This window comes from Microcebus murinus, chromosome X, assembly GCF_040939455.1.
Source record: "Microcebus murinus isolate Inina chromosome X, M.murinus_Inina_mat1.0, whole genome shotgun sequence".
Classification (NCBI taxonomy): Eukaryota; Metazoa; Chordata; class Mammalia; order Primates; family Cheirogaleidae; genus Microcebus; species Microcebus murinus.
Genome location: NC_134136.1, coordinates 126,646,738 through 126,673,241, shown reverse-complemented (window position 1 = coordinate 126,673,241; position 26,504 = coordinate 126,646,738). Strand labels below are relative to the sequence as shown.

Sequence of the window (26,504 nt, the reverse complement as noted above, 5' to 3'; positions counted from 1 at the left end):
AAATATAGTCATATTCTGAGGCACTAGGGTTAAGATTTCAACATGTAAATTAGGGGAGCACATTCCAGCCCATAACAAAGATATAAGGCCTCACCCTTTGTCTTTGTTCAGGAGAGACTTTGTGGATTAGCTGCCAACAAGTCTCCATACAGTTAGCACCCAAGGAATTCCTAAGCAGTGTTGCATATTGTTATGAGTAGCAATAATTAAATGACCCAAAGTGGGGGTGGGGAGAGTGGGAAGATAAAACAGATGAGATAATTTCAGATTAAATTATTTCAAGAGTAGCTTACTCTTGGGAAACCACAAGGTAGGGTGCTTGTTTTGCAAGTAGAGTTTAATGAGAGTTAAAGTGTGCATCCTTTGGGCCAGATTGTGGGCTCGGGGCTAGGACCAGAGAGAGGACTGGCCCTTTGCTGCCCCCACAAGTTCCTATTGTGGGGAGACTGCCAGAGCCAAAATACAATACACCCTGTATTTTGGGGATGTGATGGGGACACATCAAGGATGGGCTCCTGGCTATCCGACTGGAAATTTTTGGCTCATCAGCCATTCTCTGGTGCTTGGATTTTCCCCCCTTCTCTTTTGTACATTACACTGGTGCATCTCTCAGGCATATCCTTCTCAGGTATGTCTCTGGGCTCGGCCCTTCATGGCAGTAACAATGAGTGCCAGATGGGGAACTGTGCACAGATTTGTCATTACCCTTCAGCAGGTTTAAATATGGTACATTGGATTGTTCCCGTGAAATGGAGCTTGCAGTGCTGCTCTTGTTATAGAAAAGGGTCATCACTTCTGAAGTTAGTCCCCTAAAAGGGTTTTTAGTGTACCTTTATCATGTATCATTAAAGAGTTCACAGCTCTAGGACTGTCCAAACCAGCTAAGCAAGGGGAGGCCTCCTTGAGGAGGTCCCTTCTTGCTGGACCTATCTTAGCAGAGTCATAAACTGGGAGAACTGGCTGGCCTTGACTGCTGAAGAAGGCCCTTGAAGCCCCTAGGGGAAGGGATGGCCTGTGCACACTTATTGAGCACTGTGCTTTTCCTGTGTGTGTACACTGAATACTCACTAGAACCCTGTATGGCAGGGACTGTTTTACAGGAAACTGAGGTGCTGAGCAGTGAATTGGGGGCAGAGGCAGGACTCTAATCCCAATGGTCTGGTTCTAGCACATATGATCTTTGCCGCCCTCCTACACTCGGCATAAATGTCAGACTAGGTTACAGTGTTCTTAGGTCTCCTTCCTAAATCATCTCCAGATATGTGCAGGTGAAACTCTTCCATTTCTTGGCTTCATCCTTTATACATATCATTCCACTTTAACTCCAGCATGTGTGTGCATATGCACGTTTGTCTGGTTGCTGGTGTGGGTGACATGGCTTAAAGTGTTTGTGACTGGCAAGGCAACCATACCCTCTACACCTCCCTGAAGGCAATGAGTTGGGAGGAGGCAGCTGTAAACAGCAGGAGAGTACAGTGTGAATGGAATTCATAAACCAACTTAGTGATGGCTTGTTGCATTTTACTGCCAAAAGTAATGAGTCTACTCCTAGGTATAGACCCAAGATAATTGAAAACATGCCCATACAAAAACCTGTACATGAATGTTCATAAAGCACTATTTATAATAGCACAAAATGGAAACAACCCAAATGATCATCAACTGATGAATGGATAAACAAAATGTGGTCCATCAGTACAACAAAATATTATTTGGCTATAAAAAGGAGGGAAATTCTGATCCATACTAAAACACGGATGAAGACACCATGCTGAGTGAAAGAAGCCAGTCACAAAAGACCACATATTGTATATTTCCATTCATCTGAGATATCCAGAACATGCAAATCCATAGAGACAGAACGTGGATTACTGGTTACAAGGGTCAGGGGAGGGATAATGGGGAGTGACTGCTTAATAGGCTTGGGGTTTCCTTTTTGGGGATGGAAATGTTTTGGAAAATGATATAGGTGATGGTTACTGAACATTGTGAATATACTAAAAATCACCGAATTTCACACTTTCAATAAAGCTGTTTAAAAAAGAAGAAAAGGGGTCTGCGGTATCTGAGCAGAATTTGGTGAAGGGAAGAGGTGAGAGGAATCTCCTAGGCAGAGGGACTGGTGAGGGCCCTGAGGATATGGATTTTGAGATGGGAAGATTGTCCTAGATTTTTCTAGTGGGCCTAGGTTTAGTAGCCAAGGGAAGTCCAGAGGACTGGGCCATGGTGGGGAGCTGTCATCCTCTGGCAAGCCATTGTCCTCACAGATTTGGATAATAGCTACAGCTCCCCAACTGGCCACATACAGACAAGTCTTTGCACAACAGGGGGATCTTTAAAAAAATGTCAGTTTTGCCAAATATGCTTCCCCAACTCCACAGAGTTGGCCCCTTTTAGGGAAAGTTCACCTCACTGACACCCTCCACAACTGCCTAGCCTTAAGTAGGTTTTCACTCCTAATGTAACAACATGGAGAAGAGATCTTTCACCCAAGCAGCAACAATCAATTTAAATGCTTTCAATAGGAAAAGGCTGATTGTTATTGGCCACTGTGTTCAGCAGAATAGTGCTCCCTCTGCCCCAAGATGTCCATATTCTACTCTCTGGAGCCTGTGATGTATTAGCTTGCATGGCAGTAGGGACTTTGAGATAGGATTAAGTTCTGGATCTTGAGGTGGGAAGATTGTCCTGTATTATCTAAGTAAGCCTGGTGTGATCACAAGGGGCCTGGTAAGTCAGGGAAGGAAGCAGGAGAGTCACAGATGTGATGATGGAAGCAGAGATTGGAGTGATATACCCTGGAAATGGAGAAAAGGCCATGAGCTAAGCAGTGCAGGTGGGCTCCTGAAGCTGGAAAAAGCAAGGAGATGGACTTTTTCTTAGAAACTCCACACAGCCTACAAGTGCCCTGATTTTAGCCCATTGCACCCATTTTAGACTTTTGACATCCAGAATGTAAGAGATTAAAATTTTGCTATTTTAAGCAACTACATGTGTGGAAATTTGTTATACCATCAATAGAAAACTACTACAGCTGTCTTATCATAGCACTTCTATGGGACCTTGAGGGCAGGTATGCTGGGGTGGAATTGGCCAGAGCTGACCAGCTGTATGAACCATTGCGGCTGCGGGGCCAAGTAAAAGGCTGCTTATTGGCACCATGCCAGCTTGTTGACCACTGGATTGTTGATGCCAAGAACCTAACATGGCAGCTGGTCCGTACTAGATACTCAATAAATGGGTGTTAACTTTATTTTATCATCTAATCCAATCCCTTCCTGCCACAGAATGGGAAAATGGAGGCAGAGGGAAGGAGCAACTTGCCCAAATTAGAAGACACAGAACCAAGCCTAGAATTCAGATGTCTTGACTTGGGTGGGGGCCCTTTCTGGTTTGAAAATGGTTAGATGTGTTAGCTTGCATGGCAATAGGGACTTCCACACATGTAGTTGCTTAAAATAGCAACTATCCTATAGCTAAATTGATTAGAAAATGCTCCAGGTCAGGGTATTTCTTCAGTCCTGGCTTGGCTCTGACATGAGAAGAACCTTGCTTCTCAGTCAGGGCCTATACAACATTGTTGCAACTGGGACTTGACCCATCAGTGGGCTATACAAGCAGTTTAGTGGGTTGCAATTAGCATTTTTAATGAGATAAAATTGAATAGAAAATATTAGTCCATCACACAAATAAGGGTGAGTATCCTTTTGTTGCAATGTTTGTTTCTATGAGTATCGTTTTGTTGCAATATGAGTGCACTTTGTAATATTTGTTTCTGTGTGCATGTCTGCTGGTGCCTGCATGCCACATGGAATGTATGATCTATGTCAGGGGCACGTGTGTTCTGTGGAGTTGGGGGATAAACATAGTCTGCTAAGTTGCTGAGTTCTTAATGATGAGTATGCTCCCTGCAGAGTCAGCCTCAATGGTGAGGTTCCTGGCTTGGTGTTAAGGGATACCTTTGGGCTGAAAAGAGGCTTAGAAGAGGACAAATTGGATTCCACTTTAGAACACACAGGAGACTTTCTCTGGGCTCCTTGCTCTTCCCTTTCCAAACTGATCAGACATGGTCAACAATCTAGACTTGCAGGATACTTGTCATTTCTAGTAGATTTTAAAACTGTCTTATTGTGTCCTCACAACATCTATTATATATCTTTAGCACACCACCCCCACTGGGCTTGTGTACAGAGGCATTAGTACAGAGTGGTAAGAAAGGGAAAGGTCAGACGAACAGCTGTAATTTTATTTTACATAGTATTAAATAGCTTATTTAATTTATATTCCCCCATAAAACTGGCTGATTTAGGGATTAGTCAAATCAAGCAGATGCAGGCCTGGTAATGTTCCTTGAAATTGCCATATAGCCCAAGACACCAATCTCCTGTTTTTCACAGATGCAAAAACCAGTGGGTTGTCACTCCCTTGGAGGATTTGTATTGTGGGATAAGCCAGACCGATTGCCTGCTTCAGTGATAAGCTGACCCCAGAAAGAGGTTATAGAGCAGGATGTGTTGATATCTAAGGGCTGGCACATTGTTTTTGACACTGCTAACCACATTGCTTAGTCCCCATTGCAGAGCATCACATAAGTGCCAAGGGCTCTTAGGGCTTCGTGCATAGGTGTTAAGTTTGAGTGTTGTTGTAGATAGAAGCAATGATCTGCTATTAGGTGTATTGGGGAAGGGAATCTGAGCAGCCTTTTGTTGGCAGCAATGATGCACACAGACAGGTTCATCGAGAAAAGTTGTATAAGTCAAAGGGAGGAAGTGGAGTGTGTGGCGGGAAGACGAAAGCTCTTGTTGTTGGCAGCCAGTGACCCTTACCACATGATGTAGCAGACACCAGGGGATGAACTTATTCTTTGTAGTGCCAGTAATCTTCTGGCCAGTTTTTGAGTCAATACAAAAAGTTTTCCAAAATCCTAACTCTTGTAATGAATGAACTTCTTCAAAAGCTCATGCCTGGGTCCTTACCCCAGGCAATTCTGAGGGGGAAGAAATTCTTGATCTTGGTCAGCCCATCTCTCTGGCTGAGAATATCTGGAGATGAGTTTGCTGCATTCTAGGGATGATTGATTAGATGACATTTCAGATTCTGTCTAAGGTTAACAAGCCCCGTGATAGCTGGCTTTGTCTTTGTGAAATTTGGTTTTTAAAAAGTGTTACTTGCTGTTTGTTTTTGATTGTGGTTAAGAAAAACACATAAAACTATCTTTGACTATTTCTAAGTGCATAGTCGGTAGTGTTAAGTATATTTTCATTGTTGTGCAACCAAAGTCCATAACTTTTTCATCTTGCAAAACTCTGTGCCCATTAAGCAATAGCTTCCCATCTCCGTTCCCAGCCTCTGGCAACCACTACTCTACTGTCTATCTCTGTGAATTTAACTGCTCTAGGTACCTCAGAGAAGTGGAATCATACGGGTTTTTTGTGTGCGTGTGTGATTGGCTTATTACACTTATACTGTTTTCAGGGTTCATCCATGTTGTAATCACTTGCTATTATTTTCTTCATTATCTAAGATTTCCACAGTGGACATGCATTATTTGAAAACAAACAATACAAGGTATTTAAAACAGAGGCATCATACAAAGGGGTCTTCAGGGGCTGGATCAGACTGGGTGGCTTTGCAGGACATAGACATGTGGCATTTATATTCAGTGTAGTGAAGTTATGGGGAGTTTTGAGCAGGGAAGTGATGTGCCATGATGTTTGTTTAAAAAGGAAAAAGGAGGTCTCCCTGCTTGCTGTGTGGAGAATGGTTTGGTGGGGGTGGGGGGAGTAGATCTGGAGGAGCAGGTTGGGACTCTTGTGGTTGTCCAGGTGAAAGATGATGGCTGCCTGAGCTCAATGGTGGCAGTGGAACAGTGGTGGACTCCAGGCCTGTGGTGAAGGTAGAATCTACGGTTGGTGGTGGTGTGCCTGTGGAGCAGAGCATGAGGGAGAGGATGTCCAGTGAAACAGATGGAGGGATCTCAGAAAAGGGTTCTAAGAGGTTGGAGGCACAAGCTCCAGCATTGGGTTTGGGGCTTGCCAAGTGTGAGGCGGCTTGAGACATTGAGTAGTGATTCACATGGGAAGGAGTGGAGAGAGGACAGTCAGTAATTTTATGAGTTTGGTTATGAAGAGGAGAAAGAGATGGCAGTATTGAGATGGGGATGTATAGTCAAAAGAAGATTTTCTAGTTTAAAATGGGAGAGATTTGAGCATGTTTAAAAATAGATGGCAGCCAGGCGCGGTAGCTCACACCTGTAATCCTAGCATTCTGGGAGGCCGAGGTGGGCGGATTGCTCAAGGTCAGGAGTTTGAAACCAGCCTGAGCAAGAGTGAGATGCCGTCTCTACTATAAATAGAAAGAAATTAATTGGCCAACTAATATATATAGAAAAAATTAGCCGGGCATGGTGGCGCATGTCTGTAGTCCCAGCTACTCGGGAGGCTGAGGCAGGAGGATTGCTTGAGCCCAGGAGTTTGAGGTTGCTGTGAGCTAGGCTGACACCACGGCACTCACTCTAGCCTGGGCAACAAAGCGAGACTCTGTCTCAAAATAAATAAATAAAAATAGATGGGATGATACTTCCCAAATTTATCTAAGAGTCAATGCAATTCCTATTAAAGTCCCAGCTGCCTTTTTTGCAGAAATTGAAAAGCTGATCCTAAAATTCCTACAGAAATTCAAGGGACCCAAGATAGCCAAACAATCTTGAAAAACAAGAACAAAATTGGTGGACTCACACTTCCCAATTTCAAAACTTATTGCAACACAACAGTAATCAAGACTGAGTATTACTAGCACAAGGATAGCTAGGACAAGGATTACTAGCACGAGGGAACACAGAGGCCAGCCAGTTCAGGACATGCTACCATGGAGGAGCTGTGGAAATCTCCCCTGGGTAGCGTAGGACCCACAGGATTGGAGTTCAGGAGAAAGGTCTGGGTTGGGGACGTATAGGAGGAACTACTTCAGGCTATCAGCACCTTTCTCCCACTTGCCTGGCTAGGTGGCAGGGATGAAATCTTGATGGGGCCTGGCAAGTGTATACATGGATTCTACCTTGGAGCCTGTCTTGAACACAAATGGGGAAGTCCCTAGCTAATGCTGGATCTCGTGACTTACTTGCTTTGCCTTCAAGACTGTCTTGGTTCCATCAGGCTCTCTGTCCAGCCTGGCTCTTTGGGTGACCATGATGCAACCCAAGCTTCATCCAAAGCCTGGCATTGGCACTACACAATGAGCTGTCTTGTAGGGGAGTCTCCTGTTGTTGTTTAACCAACTTGAAACAAAACCTGACAAAACTCAATCTTTGAATGGATTCTCTTTATCTCTAAAATGAGTCGACTAGAATCAGTGGTCTCCAACCATTTTGGCACCAGGGACTTGTTTCATGGAAGAAACTTTTCCATAGGCAGGGAGCTCAGGCAGTGATGCAAGTGATTTTGAGCTGCTGTAAATACACATGAAGCTTTGTTTGCTTGCCACCACTCACCTCCTGCTGTGTGGGCCCATTGCTAAGTTTCATGGAACATAATTTTTTCCAAGGAGGGGTGAGGGCAGGGAGGTGTGGAGCTCAGGTGGTGATGTGGTACGGCCAGGTTCCTAATAGGCCACAGCTCAATACTGATCTGTGGCCTGGGAATTGGGGACCACAGGACTAGATGATCTCTGAGATTCCATTCCCCTCTGCTTGGCCATGATCTGGAAATTTTCATGTATGTAACATCAACCAGACACAGCTTCTCACCTCACTTAAGAAAGTATACAGAAATCCACTAGTGTTTATGTTGGCTGTAGGGGAAGGAAATGACACATGCATTGTTATTAGTCAAGTGGCTGTGGCTTAGAAGTGTCTTGGGATGGCCTTGTTCAAATTACTGATATTCTTGTGCCTCAGTTTCCCAGGCTTACATTACATCAATAGAATCTAAAGACTCATCAGACATTGGGTGAGTTTAGATAAGAATGTGGTTTTGTTCTCTCTGCATCTGCTAAGCTTTTGAACATGTTAATATGACTCTCTTTTAATTAATTACTTATATATTGAAGGCCTTCTACTTACTAGTAGATTTAATAGTAGATTCTACTTAATACCAAATATAACAATAATAGTAGCTAACATTTGAGGTATTTCTGTGTCAGATACTGTGCTAAAGACTTTATATATAATGACCATTTCATCCTTACATTAACCCATTGCAGTAGGGTCTGCTGTTATCTCCATTTTACAGATGAAGAAACTGAGGCAGGCTGGCGTGGTGGCTCACGCTTGTAATCCTAGCACTCTGGGAGGCCAAGGTGGGTGAATCGTTTGAGCTCAGGAGTTCGAGACCAGCCTGAGCAAGAGCGAGATCCCATCTCTACTAAAAATAGAAATAAATTAATTGGCCAACTAAAAATATATAGAAAAAAATTAGCCGGGCATGGTGGCACATGCCTGTAGTCCCAGCTACTTGGGAGGCTGAGGCAGGAGGATTGCTGGAGCCCAGGAGTTGGAGGTTGCTGTGAGCTAGGCTGACACCATGGCACTCTAGCCGGGGCAACAAGAGTGAGACTCTTCCCCCCGCACCCCCCCCCAAAAAAAAGAAAACTGAGGCATACAGCTGCCAAGTCCCTTGCCCAAGATGTTGCTGCTGATGAGTGGCAGAGTTGGGATCTGCATCTAGGCTGTTTGGCTCCAAAGCTGATCACCAGTACTGATGTCCTCATGCGTTGTCCTGGAACAGCCTTGGACCAAAGTTGGGGAGCCTTGGCCCCATCTCTAAATGTGACACTAGCAGTAGCAAAGCACTTAGTATCTAGCACTGCTTCATAGAAACTGTGAAACTGAGAGCAGTGTGCCTCTTGTCATAGGGCTATTATGGGACCCAAGCCTCTTGATACACTATGATAGCACCTTATTTGCCCATGGTGTTTTTATTTCCATCACATCATCCATCTTATTCTGTGAGATGGAGCATTCTGTGAGCATTCAGGTATAATAACTTTATTTTACATATGAGGAACAGGTCACTCCTATGGGGTCAAGTGATTGCTCTAGGACCCACAATCAGTGGGTAGAAAACTGGGATGAGACCTCAGAACTTCTGGATTTAGGGCTGTTTTTATTTCTGCTACCTAATGATGAGGGCATCTGATCTCTGAGGTCCCAGGGGACTCCCCCACAGAGCTGAATGCCAGGGACAGTACATGGAGACAGCTGCTTCTTAAAAAAAAATAAATTGAGATATAATTCACAAAGCAAACTTCACCATTTTAAAGTGTACAATTATATGTTTTTAAATATATTCATTATATTGTACAGCTATCACTATCTAATTCTAGAACATTTCCATCACCCCAAAAGAAAGCCCATACCCACTAGCAGCCTGTCTCCATTCCCCTCCCCCCGAGCCCCTGGCACCCACTCCATTTTTCTTTCACTAAGGCGTCCCCTAGCTCTCAGCTCTGTCTTCTGTGGAAAAGGTTATCCTTGCTCACATTCAAAGCACAGTTGGCATTTCCTTTGTGAACATCCATGGTAGATGTTATCCTTTCTGTGTGGAAAGGGAGAATGAAACTGTCCTTCCAATTACAAACTCATCAGTGAAATGACTTTTATACAGTTAAAAAAAAAAAAAAAGAAAACCTTGGCTGGGCGCGGTGGCTCATGCCTGTAATCCTAGCACTCTGGGAGGCCGAGGTGGGAGGATCACTCAAGGTCAGGAGTTTGAGACCATCCTGAGCAAGAGTGAGATCCTGTCTCTACTAAAAACACAAAGAAATTAGCCGGACAACTAAAAATATATAGGCAAAAAATATGAGCTGGGCATGGTGCCACATGCCTGTAGTCCCAGCTACTTGGGAGGCTGAGGCAGGAGGATCGCTCGAGCCCAGGAGTTTGAGGTTGCTGTGAGCTAGGCTGACACCACAGCACTCTAGCCTGGGCAACAGAGTGAGACTCTGTCTAAAAAAAAAAAAATAGAAAGAAATTAATTGGCCAACTAAAAATATATAGAAAGGAATTAGCCAGGCATGGTGCCACATGCCTGTAGTCCCAGCTACTTGGGAGGCTGAGGCAGGAGGATCGCTTGAGCCCAGGAGTTTGAGGTTGCTGTGAGCTAGGCTGACGCCACAGCACTCTAGCCTGGGCAACAGAGTGAGACTCTGTCTAAAAAAAAAAATAGAAAGAAATTAATTGGCCAGCTAAAAATATATAGAAAGGAATTAGCCAGGCATGGTGCCACATGCCTGTAGTCCCAGCTACTTGGGAGGCTGAGGCAGGAGGATCGCTTGAGCCCAGGAGTTTGAGGTTGCTGTGAGCTAGGCTGACGCCACAGCACTCTAGCCTGGGCAACAGAGTGAGACTCTGTCTAAAAAAAAAAATAGAAAGAAATTAATTGGCCAACTAAAAATATATAGAAAGGAATTAGCCAGGCATGGTGCCACATGCCTGTAGTCCCAGCTACTTGGGAGGCTGAGGCAGGAGGATCGCTTGAGCCCAGGAGTTTGAGGTTGCTGTGAGCTAGGCTGACGCCACAGCACTCTAGCCTGGGAAACAGAGTGAGACTCTGTCTAAAAAAAAAAAAATAGAAAGAAATTAATTGGCCAACTAAAAATATACAGAAAGGAATTAGCCAGGCATGGTGCCACATGCCTGTAGTCCCAGCTACTTGGGAGGCTGAGGCAGGAGGATCGCTCGAGCCCAGGAGTTTGAGGTTGCTGTGAGCTAGGCTGACACCACAGCACTCTAGCCTGGGCAACAGAGTGAGACTCTGTCTAAAAAAAAAAATAGAAAGAAATTAATTGGCCAACTAAAAATATATAGAAAGGAATTAGCCAGGCATGGTGCCACATGCCTGTAGTCCCAGCTACTTGGGAGGCTGAGGCAGGAGGATTGCTGGAGCCCAGGAGTTTGAGGTTGCTGTGAGCTAGGCTGATGCCACAGCACTCTAGCCTGGGCTAGAGTGAGACTCTGTCTCCCCCCCCCCCAAAAAAAATAAATAAAATAAAAAGAAACTGAGGCATTCAGCTCCCAAGTCCCTTGCCCAAGATGCTTTTCAGAAAAAAAGAAAAAAGAAAAAAAAATCCTCCCTGCACATTTAAAATCAAGCAAGCTGCTATACAGGACACAGAGATACTTGCTGGAAGTATGTAAAAAGACTTTCAGCCATGTCAGCTGCATGTCAATGATATCATGTTACCAAGTTTTCCATTCCATGGCGGGTAACTGGAGGAGGTGTGCCTGGTGAATGCTGAGGCTGGACTTTGTGTCCACTGCAGATGGGCTGATGGTCATGGCCATTTTCAACTGAAATGCTGATCCCTGCCTTCTAGTGAATGACTGCTTTCATGTCATCATTGTCCTCCCTGGGAGTGCCTTAAATTTATTCATGAAACTAGTTGGAGCTCAGGTGGCAATAGCTAATCCATTTAATAATCAGAATAAGAGGAAAGACATTTTCATGTTCACTTGCAATGCTGCATCGCCTAGCTAACCCAGAAGATATTAATTACTCAGCATACTTTGAGGTGTGAAAGCATAAAATTATCAAGACAAATATGTTTGAATCTAGATTGAGGCAACAGGAGTTCAAATGATACACAAATTCAGGGAAATCTGGGACTAACATAACTAGCATGTTTGGTTTGCCCTCACCCTGTCTAGCATGAGGAGGGAAGAGGATACCTACTTGTTCGGGTTAAGGGGGAGAAATTTTCACCAAAGAGACATTTGTAAAATTGACCATATATGCCAGTGAGTTTGTCTCATAGGTTTCCCACGAGCAATTTTTGGGAATGCTTCCATGGTAGGCAGGGAGGTGTGAAGTTGTTTTTCTGACCTGCAGGCTTTCCTTTTATTAATCTTGGCCTCATGGCCCCTGGCAGAGATCAGGAAAATGTAAGGCTTTATAAGCAGCTGCATCGGATGAGGGCTGTATGGTACTGTTGTGGAGCATCCTTACTACATGGCTCATTTCTGGTTAAATCAAGCTATGTCCCCCTCCTCTCCATCAGTAGGCTCAATCTATTGGGACTGATTGTAGTCTTATTCCTTGAACACAGGTGATCTAGAGGCTTGTGCCACAGTCATATTTGCTGGGTCATGATTTGATCCTGCAGGTCCGACTTGATTCTGGTCCACCCTACAGCGGGCTTTTCTTGCATTTGTTAATGGTCTCATCATTGACCAAATTGGTTTCCTTTTTGAGAAGTAGCTCCATTCCCTTGGAGTTGTGTAGATGCAGGCACTAGCCCAGATGACAGGCAGATGATTGGCATTATGGCTTTCCTGGACAAACTTAAGTATAGTGTGGGTATTTATGGAACCCCCATTAAGGCAGCCAAATGGAAAATCCTGAGATGTATCTATATTTTACTAGTCTAGGATGTCCCTGGTATTCTTTCTTTCTTATCCACAGAAGATGGTCAAGATTTTAAAATCTGAAAACCAAAGCACTGTAGGTGAGTATTTGTTCACTTAAGATTTATACTGGATCTTTCCCCCCCACATTGCAAACTGCTTACATGTACAGAGGAAACAATAGAATAGAAACCATCCTTAGCAGGAGGGATAGATGTAACTCGCCACTTGAGAGGTGCCGATCTTCCTGCTTGAATCCTGACTTTGCCTCTGAAATCCCGGCTGCCTCTGCAGTTATTAATCCAGCAGCAGGCAGCAGACATGTTCCTCTGCAGAAATGTCTGCTCTTGGTATGAAATCCAAATGGATTTTGTCACAAAGTAATATCAGGTACCATGTGCTGGTGACAGAGTTCAGATAATCAGAATGTACACACCTTTAGGGAATGTTTCCTTGTTGCTAGGTCTGTGTTTGGCCTTGGCGTGAAGATGACCAAGTCCCAATTCCTGCTTCAAGCAGCATGCTGTCTAGAGCAGTTGCTGTCTTATGGAACTATATCTGTGCTGTCCAACACAGTAGTCACCAACCATATGTGTCTATTGAGCACTTGAAATGTGGTTAGTGCAACTAAGGAACAAAAATTTAAAAACATACTGGATGTTAATTTAAGCAGCTACACATGGCTAGAGGCTACTATGTTGGACAGGGCAGATGTAGAGAGAGGATGCACACACTTAACTGGAATGATCATGCTTTCACGCTTGAGCTACGTGAGTGCAGTGGATAGGAACAACAGAGGAGGGAGTGATTAATTGATCTAAATGAAAGGCTACTTAAGGGACCCATCAGATGATCTCTCTCAAGGATCAGACATTTCAATGAAGTTTTGCCAGGTGCTGGATCACAGCCAGCTCATGACAGAATTCTCTAACAAGGCTTGGCTGTGCCTTGTTTTGCAGCCTTCATTAAAATGTGCCCTTTGCTTTAGACGCTAGGCACTGTGGGTCAGGTTGCACGATGAAGTCAGGCTTGTATTTTTCCCAAAGGGACAAAACCTACCCCAGGACAGACACTGGCTGCTGGGATGTCTGTGGGTAGAACTGGCACTTTTCTTATGAAATAGATCTTCTCAAGGATATGCACAAGTTCATGGATAACATTTCCAACATTCTGCTCTATCTGAAAGGACACTTTCAGACAGATACTACCAGCTCACCACATATTTTTTCCATTAAAAGAAATTCTTTGTGGCCCACTGCAGTGGAATGAAGTAAATTTCTGCTGAATACTTAAATACTGGCCCCCTAGATAAGGGATTTGGGGGCTGTGAATTAAGCCTACCATAAATCAGCTGCTTTTTAATGTGTTTTGGTGCCAGATGGTGAGCTTGTGTTATCCACACAGAGGATTCCTGTCTGCCTGTATCCAAAACTGAGTTGTTTATTTATAGATTGCATAGAAAGGGTATAGACTACGACTGTGTTACACCATTTGAGATATCTCTTATGAGACTATTTCTTCCCATTTTGATTTTTATCAGCCATGCTTGGTTGTAGGCTTTGAGGAAGTCTTTTTTTTAATTAATTTATTTTTATTATTATTTTTTTATTTCAGCATATTATGGGAGTACAAATGTTTAGGTTATGTATATTGCCCATGCCCCCCGTTCTGCCGAGTCAGAGCTTCAAGCATGTCCATCCGCCAGGCAGTGTGCATCTCACTCATTATGTATGTATATATCCATTCCCTTCTCCCCCCTCCCATCTGCCCAATGCCTGACAAATGTTACTCCTATATGTGCACTTAGGTGTTGATCAGTTAATACAAATTTGCTGGTGAGTACATGTGGTGCTTGTTTTTCCATTCTTGGGATACTTCACTTAGTAGAATGGGTTCCAGCTCTATCCACCAAAGTACCAAAGGTGCTATATCACCATTGTTTCTTATAGCTGAATAGTACTCCATGGTATACATATACCACATTTTTGAATCCACTCATGGATTGATGGGCACTTGGGTTGTTTCCGCATCTTGGCAATTGTGAATTGTGCTGCTGTAAACATTTTAGTGCAGATGTCTTTTTTGTAGAATGTCTTTTGTGCTTTTGGGTAGATGCCCAGTAATGGGATTGCTGGATGAAATGGTGTATCTACTTGTAGCTCTTTGAGGTATCTCCATATTGCTTTCCAAAGAGGTTGCATTAGTTTATAGTCCCACAAGCAGTGTATGAGTGTTCCTATCTCTCCACATCCATGCCAACATTTATTGTTTTGTGACTTTTTGATAAAGGCCATTCTCACTGGAGATAAGTGATATCTCATTGTGGTTTTGATTTGCATTTCCCTGATGATTAGAGATGTTGAGCATTTTTTCATGTTTGTTGGCCATTAGTCTATCTTCTTTTGAAAAGTTTCTGTTCATGTCCTTTGCCTACTTTTTGATAGGGTTGAGATTGAGATTGAATGGTTTTATCCATATGTGGTTTAGGTCTGTTGAATCCAAGGTGAATAATGGATTAATAAATACTACAAAATTGTGTTATATTGCTCTTAATATCTTTACTTGATGACTTGTAGCAAGTTATATCAGCGAATAGGGGAATGACTGAGGCTAGATATATTACTTGTATAAGATGTTATTTGGAGGAACCTACTTTTGTAATTATTGGGTGAGGAAGTAGAGCGTTTTGAAGGAAGACCCAGTAGAATGATGGGCTTATGGCTTTGGATGGATTGATACAGAACTTGTAATTATTATAAGAGAAATATACATATGTGATTAAAAACAAAAAAATCCCTATTCTCATTCCCTAAACATAACCACTGTTACCAGTTTCCCTATTTAAACTTCCAGAAAATTTTTATGGATATAGATATACACACAAATAGAAAAATACCCTGCACTTTGCTTTATTTAATACTGTATCTTGGAGGGGTCTCTCATGTCAGTATATAGGCTTATACCATTCCTTTTAACAGCTCTGCAATAATTCATTGTGTGGAAGGAACTGTATTTAACCATTCCTCTTTGCTGAACTCTTAGACTGTTTCCATTTCTTCTTGCTATTGTAAGCATTCTTGTACATACTTCTTTGGGTACATGTTCCAAGTATTTTGGTGTAACAGGTACCATGTTTCCCCGAAAATAAGACAGGATCTTATATTTATTTTTCCTCAAGAAGACACCCTAGGGCTTCTTTTCAGGGGATGTGTTATTTTTTTGTAAGTACAGTACAACAATCTACATTTAATCAAATATAGTTAAGTCATCTTCTTCTGGAACATCATCATAACTCTCCAAACCCCACATTCTGTCCTGAATTTCTTGCAACTCTATTTCCTTTAGAATCATTGGCCCCAATCTCTCATGTCAAGCAATAGAGTTCTCATGGGGTAGATGAGAAGGGCTGCTCCTCTTCTTTACTGCTCCGCAACGAAATGCATGGATTGTGCAGATACACTACGTAGCCACGCCCATCACTAGGTCTTATTTTCCGGGGTAGGGCTTATATTGCGCAAATGCTTAGAAATCCTGCTAGGGCTTATTTTATGGGTAGGTCTTATTTTCAGCGAAACATGGTACCTATGGTACTTCTACATACTTCTACAACCTAGAATTGCTGAGTTGAAATATATGCATATTTTAACTTTTTAAACGTTGAAACTTACGGAAAATTTGCAATCACAATACAAGGAACTTGTTTCCCTCCTCCCCAAACCACTTGAAATTAAGTTGGTTATCTGATGCCCCATCATTTTCTCCAATCCTTTAGGGTGCATTTCCTACAAATAAAGACATCCTTTTACAAATCTGCAATGCAACCACCTGAATCAGGAAATTAACCTTGTTACATTATTACTACCTAATCCTCAGACCCCATTCAAGTTTCACCACTTGTCCCAAAAATCTCTAATACAAAGAGGTCACATACATTGTTTACCTAGATTTCCCAGTTTTATCACATTTTCTGTGTGTTTCCCCAATATGCATGTGTGCATGTCCAAATATCTTCCCCTGAACCATTTCAGAATCAGTTGCAGATATTATACCCTGAATCATTTCAGAACCAGTTACAGATATTATACCCATTACCTCTCAATACTTTGGTATGCAATTCCTACAAACAAGGACACCCTCCTCCCAACTAGAGTATTTCCATCGAGATCAGGAAGTTGACAGTGATCCAGCATTACCATCTGGTCCACAGACCTCGTTCAAATTTTGCTGATTGTCCCCATCATGGCCTTTATAGGTTCAGGATCCAATCTAAGATTACCTGTTAGATTTAGCTGTTTATAATTTTCCTAATCTCAGGGATTACAATCTCTTGCTGCTTGTTCAATGCTGATAGCAGTGGCCTCTTGTGTTCTTTCCATTTTATGATTATCTGATACCAGTTACTCCCTCATAGCACGAAGCAGGCTGGACATGGTGTCTCTCGTGCCTGTAATCCTAGCACTTTGTGAGACCAAGGCAGGAGGACTGCTTGAGTCCAGGAGTTTGAGCCCAGCCTGGGCGATAGTGAAACCCCATCTATTAAAAAAAATTAGCTGAGTATGGTGGTACACACCTGTAGTCCCAGGTTCTTGGGAGGCTGAGGCAGGAGGATCACTTCAGCCTGGGAGCTTTCAGGCTACCGTGAGATATGATGATGCCACTGCACTCTAGCCTGGGTGACAGAGTGAGACTCTGCCTTATTAAAAAAAAGTCTTACCTTAGAATTTTAGAAGCTAGGTTAAGTGCCATTACTTTTATTTTCTTGGAGGATGATATACTTTATTCCCATAAAATATTGTTCTTTTCCTATTTAGAGCTTTGGGTCTCGAATTTTCCTGTTATATTAATATCTCTACATCTGTTTCCTTCCTGTTAGTGTTTGCCGGTATATATTCATTTTCTTCTCTACTTTTTTTTGCCCTTTTGTTTTAGATATATATTTTATCAATAGCATATAGTTAGATATCTTTTAATCCCATTTGTCTTTTAATAGATTTAGCCCATTTACAGTAATTTTTTACTGATATGGTTATATATATTACTGTTGTTAATGTTTTCTATTTAACATGGTTCTTGCTGCTTTCTTCCTTTGGTGACTTTTTTTTTTTTTTTTTTTTTTTTAGTTTTTTGGGACTAATTTTTTTTTTTTTTGAACTTTTTTTTTTTTTTATTTTGGCATATTATGGGGGTACAGATTTTAAGGTTTCAATTTATTTGTTGGATTGAATTTTGCTTGTTGGTGTTGTCTTTTAATTTTTCTTTTCTTGAATGGCTTTGAGATTATATAACCTGCATCTCTTCATTTAATGGTTACTCCTAATTTTTTGCTATAGGAAATTGATTTTTTTAGATAAACTTTATTTTTGAATAGTTAGATTTACAGAAAGATTATAAAGCTAGTGCAGAGAGTACTCATATGCTCCATACCCAGTTTTCCCTATTAACATTTTATGTTACATAATACATTTGTCACAATTAATGAACCAATATTGATATTTATATGCTATTATTAACTAAAGTCTTTATTCATATTTCCTTGGTTTTTATCTAAAGTCCTTTTCTGTCCTAGGATCCAATCCAGTATCTAATCCAATCCACATAACTGTCAGTCATTACGGCTCCTTAGGCTTCTCAGGTTGTACCAGTTTCTCAGACTTTGCTTTTCCTGACCTTGATAGTTTGGGGGAGGACTAGTCAGGTATTTCATACAATATCCCCAATTGGGATTTGTCTGATGCTTTTCTCATGATTAGACTGGGGTTATGGGTTTGGGGAGGAAGACCACAGAGGTAAAGTCCTATTCTCATTACATCATATCAAGGGAAAAATACTATCAACATGACTCATCCTTGATGTTGACCTTGGTCACCTGGCTGAGGTTGTGTTTGTCAGGTTCCTCCTCTGTAACATTTTTCCTCCTCACCCCCAATACTGTAATCTTTGGAAGGAAGTCACTATTCACAGCCATCACTTAGAGAGTGGGGAGTTATGCTTCACCTCCTTGAGGGAGAAATATCTACATAAATTTTAATTCTTCTGCATGGGAGATTTGTCGGTTTTCTCTGTTTTCTGTATTTAGTCAATCATTTCTTTATATCAGCATGGACTCATGGATATTTTATACTTTGAGTTATAATCTGATACTACATTATTTGTTCAAGTTGTTCCAGCCGTAGCCATTGGGAATTCTTTCAGTTGGTTCCTGTGTCCCTTTAACATATACCCATCAATATGAATTTTAGAAAGTACTATGATTTTTAGAAAACACTATGAGATGCTTCAGGCTCACCTTATATATTTCCTGCCCTAGTCCTAAAATCGGCCATTTCTCCAAGGAGTCCTGATTCTTTTTATTGGAGAGTGGTATTTCAGACCACTGGGGTGTTGTTGTTTCCAGGTTCTCTCAGTTGATGGAGCAAGGAAATATATATTGGTGTACTAACCCATGTCTATAAATATTTCTATATGTACCTATCGACAGTTATACCCTCCATAATGATGTTTCAGTCAATGACAGACCACATATACAATGGTGGTCCCATAAGATTATAATACCATATTTTTACTCTACATTTTTTCTAAGTTTAGATACATTTAAATACACAAATAATTACCATTGCATTACAGTTGCCTCAGTATTCAGTACAGTAACATGCTGTACAGATTTGTAGCCTAGGAGCAACAGGCTATACCATACAGACTAGGTGTATAGTAGGCTATACCATCTAGGCTTGCATAAGTACACTCTATGATGTTTGCACAATGACAAAATTGCCTAACAATGGATTTCTCAAAACATATCTCCATCATTAAGCAACTCATGACTGTATATACAAAGCTAAACATGATTCATACTAAGGTCCCCAACTCTAATCCATTATCACATGGATCATTCTAGCCTGTCCCTTTTATCTGTAACTTTCCTCTCTCTGACAGTGAGAAACCTGGCTCCCATTATCCACTGCCTATTTACTTATTTGATCAATTCCAGTATGCACTAGTAGTGATTTGCTTGAGAATTGATAAGCCATACACCTGCATGCCAAACTATGTGCCCATCTAGAGGGAACAGTAGCTGTCAAGTTCAGTAGGACACAGGGTTGGACAGATGGGTTCACTCTGAGGACTGATTCTTTTGTGAAAAGCTTTTCCCCAGAGCCTTTTCAGTTATACATGATTAGTCAGAGTTGGTAGTCTAAATGGGGGTGCTGGGGGTTGGGGAGATTTAAAATGCAGAGTAGCCTTTGTGAGACTTGGGGTGGGGTAAGAGAACTTAAGCCAATCATCAGTGGAGCTACAGGCTCTGCCATACCCTCTTGTAGAAGTCATCCTATGGAGAAGGTGTTCTGTGAGTTTGTATGTCATGTTCTAAATACCTGACATACCAATTTCAATTCCTTCGGATATATACCCAGAAGTGAGATTGCTGGATCATAGGGTAATTCTGTTTTTAGTTTTTTTGAGAATCCTCCATACTATTTTCCATAATGGCTGTACTAATTTACATGCCCCCTGATGGTGTAAAAAGGTTCCCTTTTCTCCACATCCTCACCAATCTTTTTTTTTAATAATAGCCATTCTAACAGGTATGAGATGATATCACATTTTGGTTTTAATTTGCATTTCCCTGATAAGAGATATCAAGCATCTTTTAATATATTTATTCCCATTTATATCTCTTTTGAGAAGCCCCGTTGCCCATTTTTTAATCAGGTAATTTGTTTTATTGCTATTGAGTTGTTTGAGTTCCTTGTGTATTTTGGATATTGACCTCTTTGTTTTCACATGTATGGTTTGCAGATATTTTCTCCTAATCCGTGAGTTGTCTCCTACTCTGTTGTTTCCTTTGCTGTGCAGAAATGTTTTGGTCTGATGTAACCCCATTCATCTACTTTTACTTTTGTTGTCTGTGGTTTTGGAGACCTATCCAAGAAATCATTGTCCAGACCAATGTTGTGGAGCTCTTTCCTCATTTTTTCTAGTAGCTTTATAGTTTCAGGTCTTATATTTAAGTCTTTAATCCATTTTGAGTTGATTTTTGTATATGGTGTCAGATAAGGGTCCAATTTTCATTCTTCCATATGTGGATATCCAGTTTTACCAACACCATTTATTGAAGATACCATCCTTTCCCCAATGTGTGTTCCTGGCATCTTTGTTGAAGATCAGTTAACTGTAAATGTTTAGGTTTACTTTTGAGCTTTCTAGCCTGTTACATTGGTTGATGTGTCTGTTTTTATGCCTGTACAATTCTGTTTTGATTATAATAGCTTTGTATTTTGAAATCAAGGAGTGTGCTGCCTCCAGCTTTTGTCTATTTTGTTCAAGATTTTCTTGGATATTCAGGGTCTTTTCTAGTTCTGTACAAATTTTAGGAATGTTTTTTCTATTTCTGTAAAACATGACATTGTAATTTTTATAGGAATTGCACTGATTTTGTAGATCACTTTGGGCATCATATGGACATTTTAACAATATTTTTCCAGTACATGAACATGGAATATCTTTCCATTTATGTGTGTTTTCAATTACTTTCATCAATGTTTTATGGTTTTCAATGTACAAGTCTTTCACATCCATCGTTAAATTTACTTCCAATTATTTTATTTTTTGATGCTATTGTAAATGGGATTGTTTTAATTTTCAGATAGTTCATTGTTAGTGCATAGAAACACTGCTGATTTTTGTATGTTGATTTTGTAACCTGCAACTTTACAGAATTTTTAAAAATAATTCTAACAGTTTTTTGATGGAAGTCTTTTGGGTTTCTGTGCATAAGATCATGTCATCAGCAAATATAATTTCATTTCTTCTCCTATAAGGAAGCCTTTTTTTTTCTTTTTCTAGCCTAATTACTTTGCTAGGACTTCCAGTACTCTGTTGAATAGAAGTGGTGAGAGTGGGTATCCTTGTCTTGTTGCTGGTGTTAGATGAAAAGCATTTAACTTTTTGTTATTGAGTATGATGTTAGCTGTGGGCTTGTCATATTTAGCCTTTATTATGTTGAGGTACAGTCCTTCTGTATCTATTTTTTGAGGATTTTTAGCATGAATGAATGTTCAATTATCTTAAATGCTTTTCCTGCAACTCTTGAGATGATTATGTGGTTTTTGTTTTTCATTTTGTTAGTATGATATATCACTTTTATTGATTTACATATGTTGAACCAGTCTTGCATCCCTGGGATAAATCCTACTTGATCATGGTGAATGATCTTTCTAATGTGCTACTGAATTTGTCTGCTAGTATTTTGTTGAGGATTTTTGCATCTGTGTTCATCAGAGATATTGGACTGTAGTTTTCTTATAGTGTCCTTGTCCAGCTCTGGTATGAGGGTAATGCTGGCCTCATAAAATTAGTTTGGAAGTATTCCCTCCTCTTTAACTTTTTGGGAGAGTTTGAGAAGGATTGGTATTAGTTCTTTAAATGTTTGGTAGAATTCAGCAGTGAAGCCATCAGGTCATGGGCTTTTCTTTGGGGAACTTTTTTTATTTTTTTATTTTTTTTTTTTTGAGACAGAGTCTCACTTTTTTGTCCAGGCTAGAGTGAGTGCCGTGGCGTCAGCCTAGCTCACAGCAACCTCAAACTCCTAGGCTCGAGCGATCCTTCTGCCTCAGCCTCCCGAGTAGCTGGGACTACAGGCATGAGCCACCATGCCCGGCTAATTTTTTATATATATATCAGTTGGCCAATTAATTTCTTTCTATTTATAGTAGAGACGGGGTCTCGCTCTTGCTCAGGCTGGTTTTGAACTCCTGACCTTGAGCAATCCGCCCGCCTCGGCCTCCCAAGAGCTAGGATTACAGGCGTGAGCCACCGCGCCCGGCCTGGGGAACTTTTTATTACTGATTCCATCTCCTTGTTACTGGTATGTCCACTTAGGTGCTGATTAGTTAATACCAATTTGCTGGTGAGTACATGTGGTGCTTGTTTTTCCATTCTTGGGATACTTCACTTAGCAGTATGGGTTCCAGCTCTATCCAGGAAAATACAAGAGGTGCTATATCACCATTGTTTCTTAGAGCTGAATGGTACTCCATAGTATACATATACCACATTTTATTAATCCACTCATGGATTGATGGGCTTTAAGATGCTTTTTAATTTCCCTTTCAATTTGTTCTTCGACCTATTGCTTGTTTAGGAGCATATTGTTTAATTTTTACACATTTGCGAGTTTTCCGAGATTTTTCCTATTGTTGATATCTAGTTCCATGTCATTGTAGTCAGAAAAGATTCTCAGTATAATTTCAATCTTCTTAAATTTAAGACGTTTTTGTGGCCTAGCATGATCTATCTTGGAGAATGTTTTATGTACATTTGAGAAGAATATGTATCTTGTTGCTGTTGGATGGATTGTTCTTTAAATATCTATTATTAATATGTCCATTTGGTCTAAAGCATAGTTAAAATCCCTTGTTTCCTTATTGATTTTCTGTCTAGATCTGTCCAATGTTGAAAGTGGGGTATTGAAGTCTCCTACTGTAATTATATTACAGTCTATCTCTCCATATCTATTAATATTTGCTTTATATATTTAGGTGCTTCAATGTTAGGTGCATATGTAATTGTTATAACTTCTTTATGAATTGAGACCTTCATCATGATATAGTGATCTTCTTTTCTCTTTTTACAGTTTTTACCTTAAAGTCTATTTTGTCTAATATAAGCATATCTACCTATGCTTTCTTTTGATTTCCATTTGTGTGGAATATATTTTTCTATTCCTTCAAAAGGGAAATGATCATTTTAAGAGATAATTTCAATATTATTTTGTTTCATGAAAAGATAGTTAAATTTTAAAATCTTTTTTTTTTTAATTTTTAGGATCTGGAGACTTTGATGATCTTATTCTGGAGGATACATTTATAGAGACTTCCTCAGTAAAGCGTGAGTAGTAAATCAAATAAACTATTAAAAATAAGTGATAGTAGCCCATTCTACTAAGTGAAGTATCCCAAGAATGGAAAAACAAGTACCACATGTACTCACCATAAATTGGTGCTAATTGATCAACATTTATGTGCACAAAGTAGTAACATTCATTGAGTGTTGGGCAGGTGGAGAGGGGAGAAAAGGGATGGGTAAATTCATACCTAATGGGTGTGGTACACGATGTCTGGGGTTTAGGCATGCTTATAGCTCTGACTTGGGTGGTGCAAAGGCAATATATGTAACCAAATTATTTGTACCCCTGTAATATTCTGAAATTAAAAAATAAATTAAAAAAACAAACAATAGTGATTGATATGTGCCACCCATTCAGAATACAGACTCAAGAAAAACAATAGGTAGTCTGTATTTTACTTGATTAGGTGAAATATAGTTACATCATAAGTTATATTATTTAAAAGACAATCTGAATGTTTAAAGTTCTTTGAGAATACCTAACAATGTGTAATAGCTGATATATTATTTTCTCCAGCTCAACTCATAGCCCCTACTGGTGTGACATCCCAGCAGTGGCCTCCAAGGACTGTCTTTCTCAGCTCAAAAAAGACACTTAGAAGTTAATAAGGAATTTCTTTCTCCTTTTAGACTGTTTTTTATAATGGCTTTTCTTAAAATGAGGTCTATGTGTGGAGTTTCTCAAATGCTAAGCTTTATCAATTTTCCTTTTAGCTTTTTTGAAAAACATTTAAACCATTTAAAAAAAAATGCTTGAATGCTTCCAAAGCTGAGGCCTCCCTTGGCCTCTCTCCATTCTACTAATTCCCTCTCCCCTCCCAAGAGGGAACTACTTCAGTCAGTTTGGGGTATGCTGATACCAATTAATTTTCTATGCTATTATGTACATCTATAGACAGAGATTGCTTGGGGGCATTTTGTTTTAAATATGTCTGTGACTTTTTCACAAAGCAAGTTGTGAAATAATATATGCATGATTATATGTGTAGTCATGTGTTATTTCATGTGCAGTCATATATGTATTATTTCACAACTTGATTTTTCCTTTAATGTGTATTGAAGACCTGGGAGAATATATCTATAATAGTTTGTTCCAGCTGCCTTAACAATGTACCACAGTCTGGATGGCTTAAAACAACAGAACTTTATTCTGTCATAGTTCTGGAGACTGGAAGTTCTAAGTCAAGGTGTTGGCAAGGCCACTTTCTCTGAAGCCTTTTGGGAAGAATCCTTTCTTGCCTTTTCCAGCTTCTGGTGGCTTCAGGTGTTCCTTGGCTTGTGGCCGCATCACTTCAATCTCTGTTTCCATCATCACATGGTATTTCCATTTCTGTGTCTGTCTTCTCTTTCTTGCAAGGATACTTACTGGGTTTAAGTCCCACCTGGATAATCCAAGGTGATACCATCTTGAGATCCTTAATTACATCTGCAAAGATCCTTTTTCCAAATAAGGAAATTTATATTAATATATATAAATGTATACTATATATGCATGTGTGTGTACATACACGTAGACACGCATGCACACATATACACACATATATACCTTATTCTTTTTAACTGTTGCATAGTATACCACAGTGTGCATTCAGCAGACATCAGAGTGCCAGCTGTGTGTCAGTTACTATTTTAGGCATTGAGGATACAGCCATGAACACATCAGACACAAACCTGTGCTTCATGGAACTAGCATTCCAATGTGATATGGATTTGGCCATGGCCACTATTGTCATTTTCTTCCTGGCAGTCACATGGTTCGTTTCCTTTTTATGCAATGACAAATAGGGCTACAGTGGACATGTTTGTCCATATCCTTTGTGCCCAAGTTCAAATGGAATGGCAAGGCAAAAGGGTGTTTTATATTTTAATAAATTCTGCCAAATCATTTTCCAAAGTGGATGTGTCATTATGTACTTCCACTGATATTTTGATAATAGTATCTGTTTTCCTAGACCCATACCAACCCTAGATTTTACCAATCAAAAATATTTTACCAATATGACAGATAAAATAATATCTTGTTGCTTATTATACATTCCCCTGCTTATAGTAAGATGAAGCATCGTTTCATATATTTATTGGCCATTTGCATTTTCTTCTTTGGTAAATTACCTGTTCACATTATTTCCCCATTTTTCTGCTGGGTTGTTTGCCTTTTTTTAATGGGCTTGTAAGATCTTTGTGTATATTCTGGGTGGAGAAAAGGGGCTTTGAAGTCAGACCTCCTGGGTCTGAACCATGCCTCTACCACATACTAGCTGTCACATTGGATGAGCCACCTGACTTCTCTGTACCTTAGTTTCCTCACCTGTTACATGAGGATAATAGTAAACTCTACCTCCTAGGGTCATTATAAGGATTAGATTGAGATGACCCATGTGAAGTGCTCAGCACAGTACTTGGAACAAGGTGAGTGGCTTGGTAAGCATTAGCCTTATTGCTGTTCTTTGACTGACTTGATTGGAAGGACTGATTGTGGCTGGTCCTCTGGTGTGAGAGTCAGGCATACCTGAGAAGTGCATACCTGCCTCAATGGAGTGACTGACTCAACATAGTTCCTGCCCAAATCCCAGCTGGAATTTTCGCAGAAATGGACAAGGTGATCCTAAAATTCATATTGAAATTCAAGGGACCCAGAATAGCCAAAACAATCTTGAAAAAGAACAAAAAGGTGGGGGCTCATACTTCCCAATGTTAGCACTTATTACAAACCTACAATTATCAAGAGTTGTGATACTGGCATAAAGACAAACCTAGAGATCAATGGAATAGAATCAAGAGTCTAGAAACCTTTATATCTATGGTCAGTTGATTTTTGACAAAGGTGCCAAGACCATTCAAAGAGGAAAGATAGTCTCTTTGATAAATGGTGTTGGAGCAACTGGATATCCACATACAAAAGGATGAAGTTGGGCGCTTCCCTCACACCATACATACAAATTAACTCCAAATGGATCATGGACCTAAAACTATGAAGCTCTTAGAATTTAATTTTTGTGTATGGTGTGAGGTGAGAGGTTAGGACACTCTGAGGTCTTTTCCTGAGCTTGCTTGCAGCCTTTTGCATGCAGGTGGCCTCTTATATCCCCAGGAAAATAAATACATCTAATTTTTTAGCAATGATGGTTTTAATGAAATTTATTAATGTCTCCAAAACAGAAAACCCAAAACAAATGTGATAAGTATAAACAAACTCTCAATAAATTTGTTAACTTCTTGATGGGCACTTTTTAATATTAATATCCCTTTCCAAGTGATG

The 26,504-nt window shown here is 40.4% G+C and overlaps 1 protein-coding gene across 6 annotated transcripts in view; it reads left to right on the top strand.

Annotated features, from left to right (window-relative positions):
- Positions 1–26,504, top strand: part of CD99L2 (CD99 molecule like 2) — a 110,379-nt gene that overhangs the window by 36,218 nt on the left and 47,657 nt on the right. For all 6 annotated transcript variants that reach the window (XM_075999541.1, XM_012753337.2, XM_075999540.1 and 3 more), the window contains exon 2: positions 23,165–23,227. In XM_075999541.1, coding sequence (XP_075855656.1) covers positions 23,165–23,227 — 63 coding nt within the window. The remainder of the gene's footprint in view (positions 1–23,164; positions 23,228–26,504) is intronic.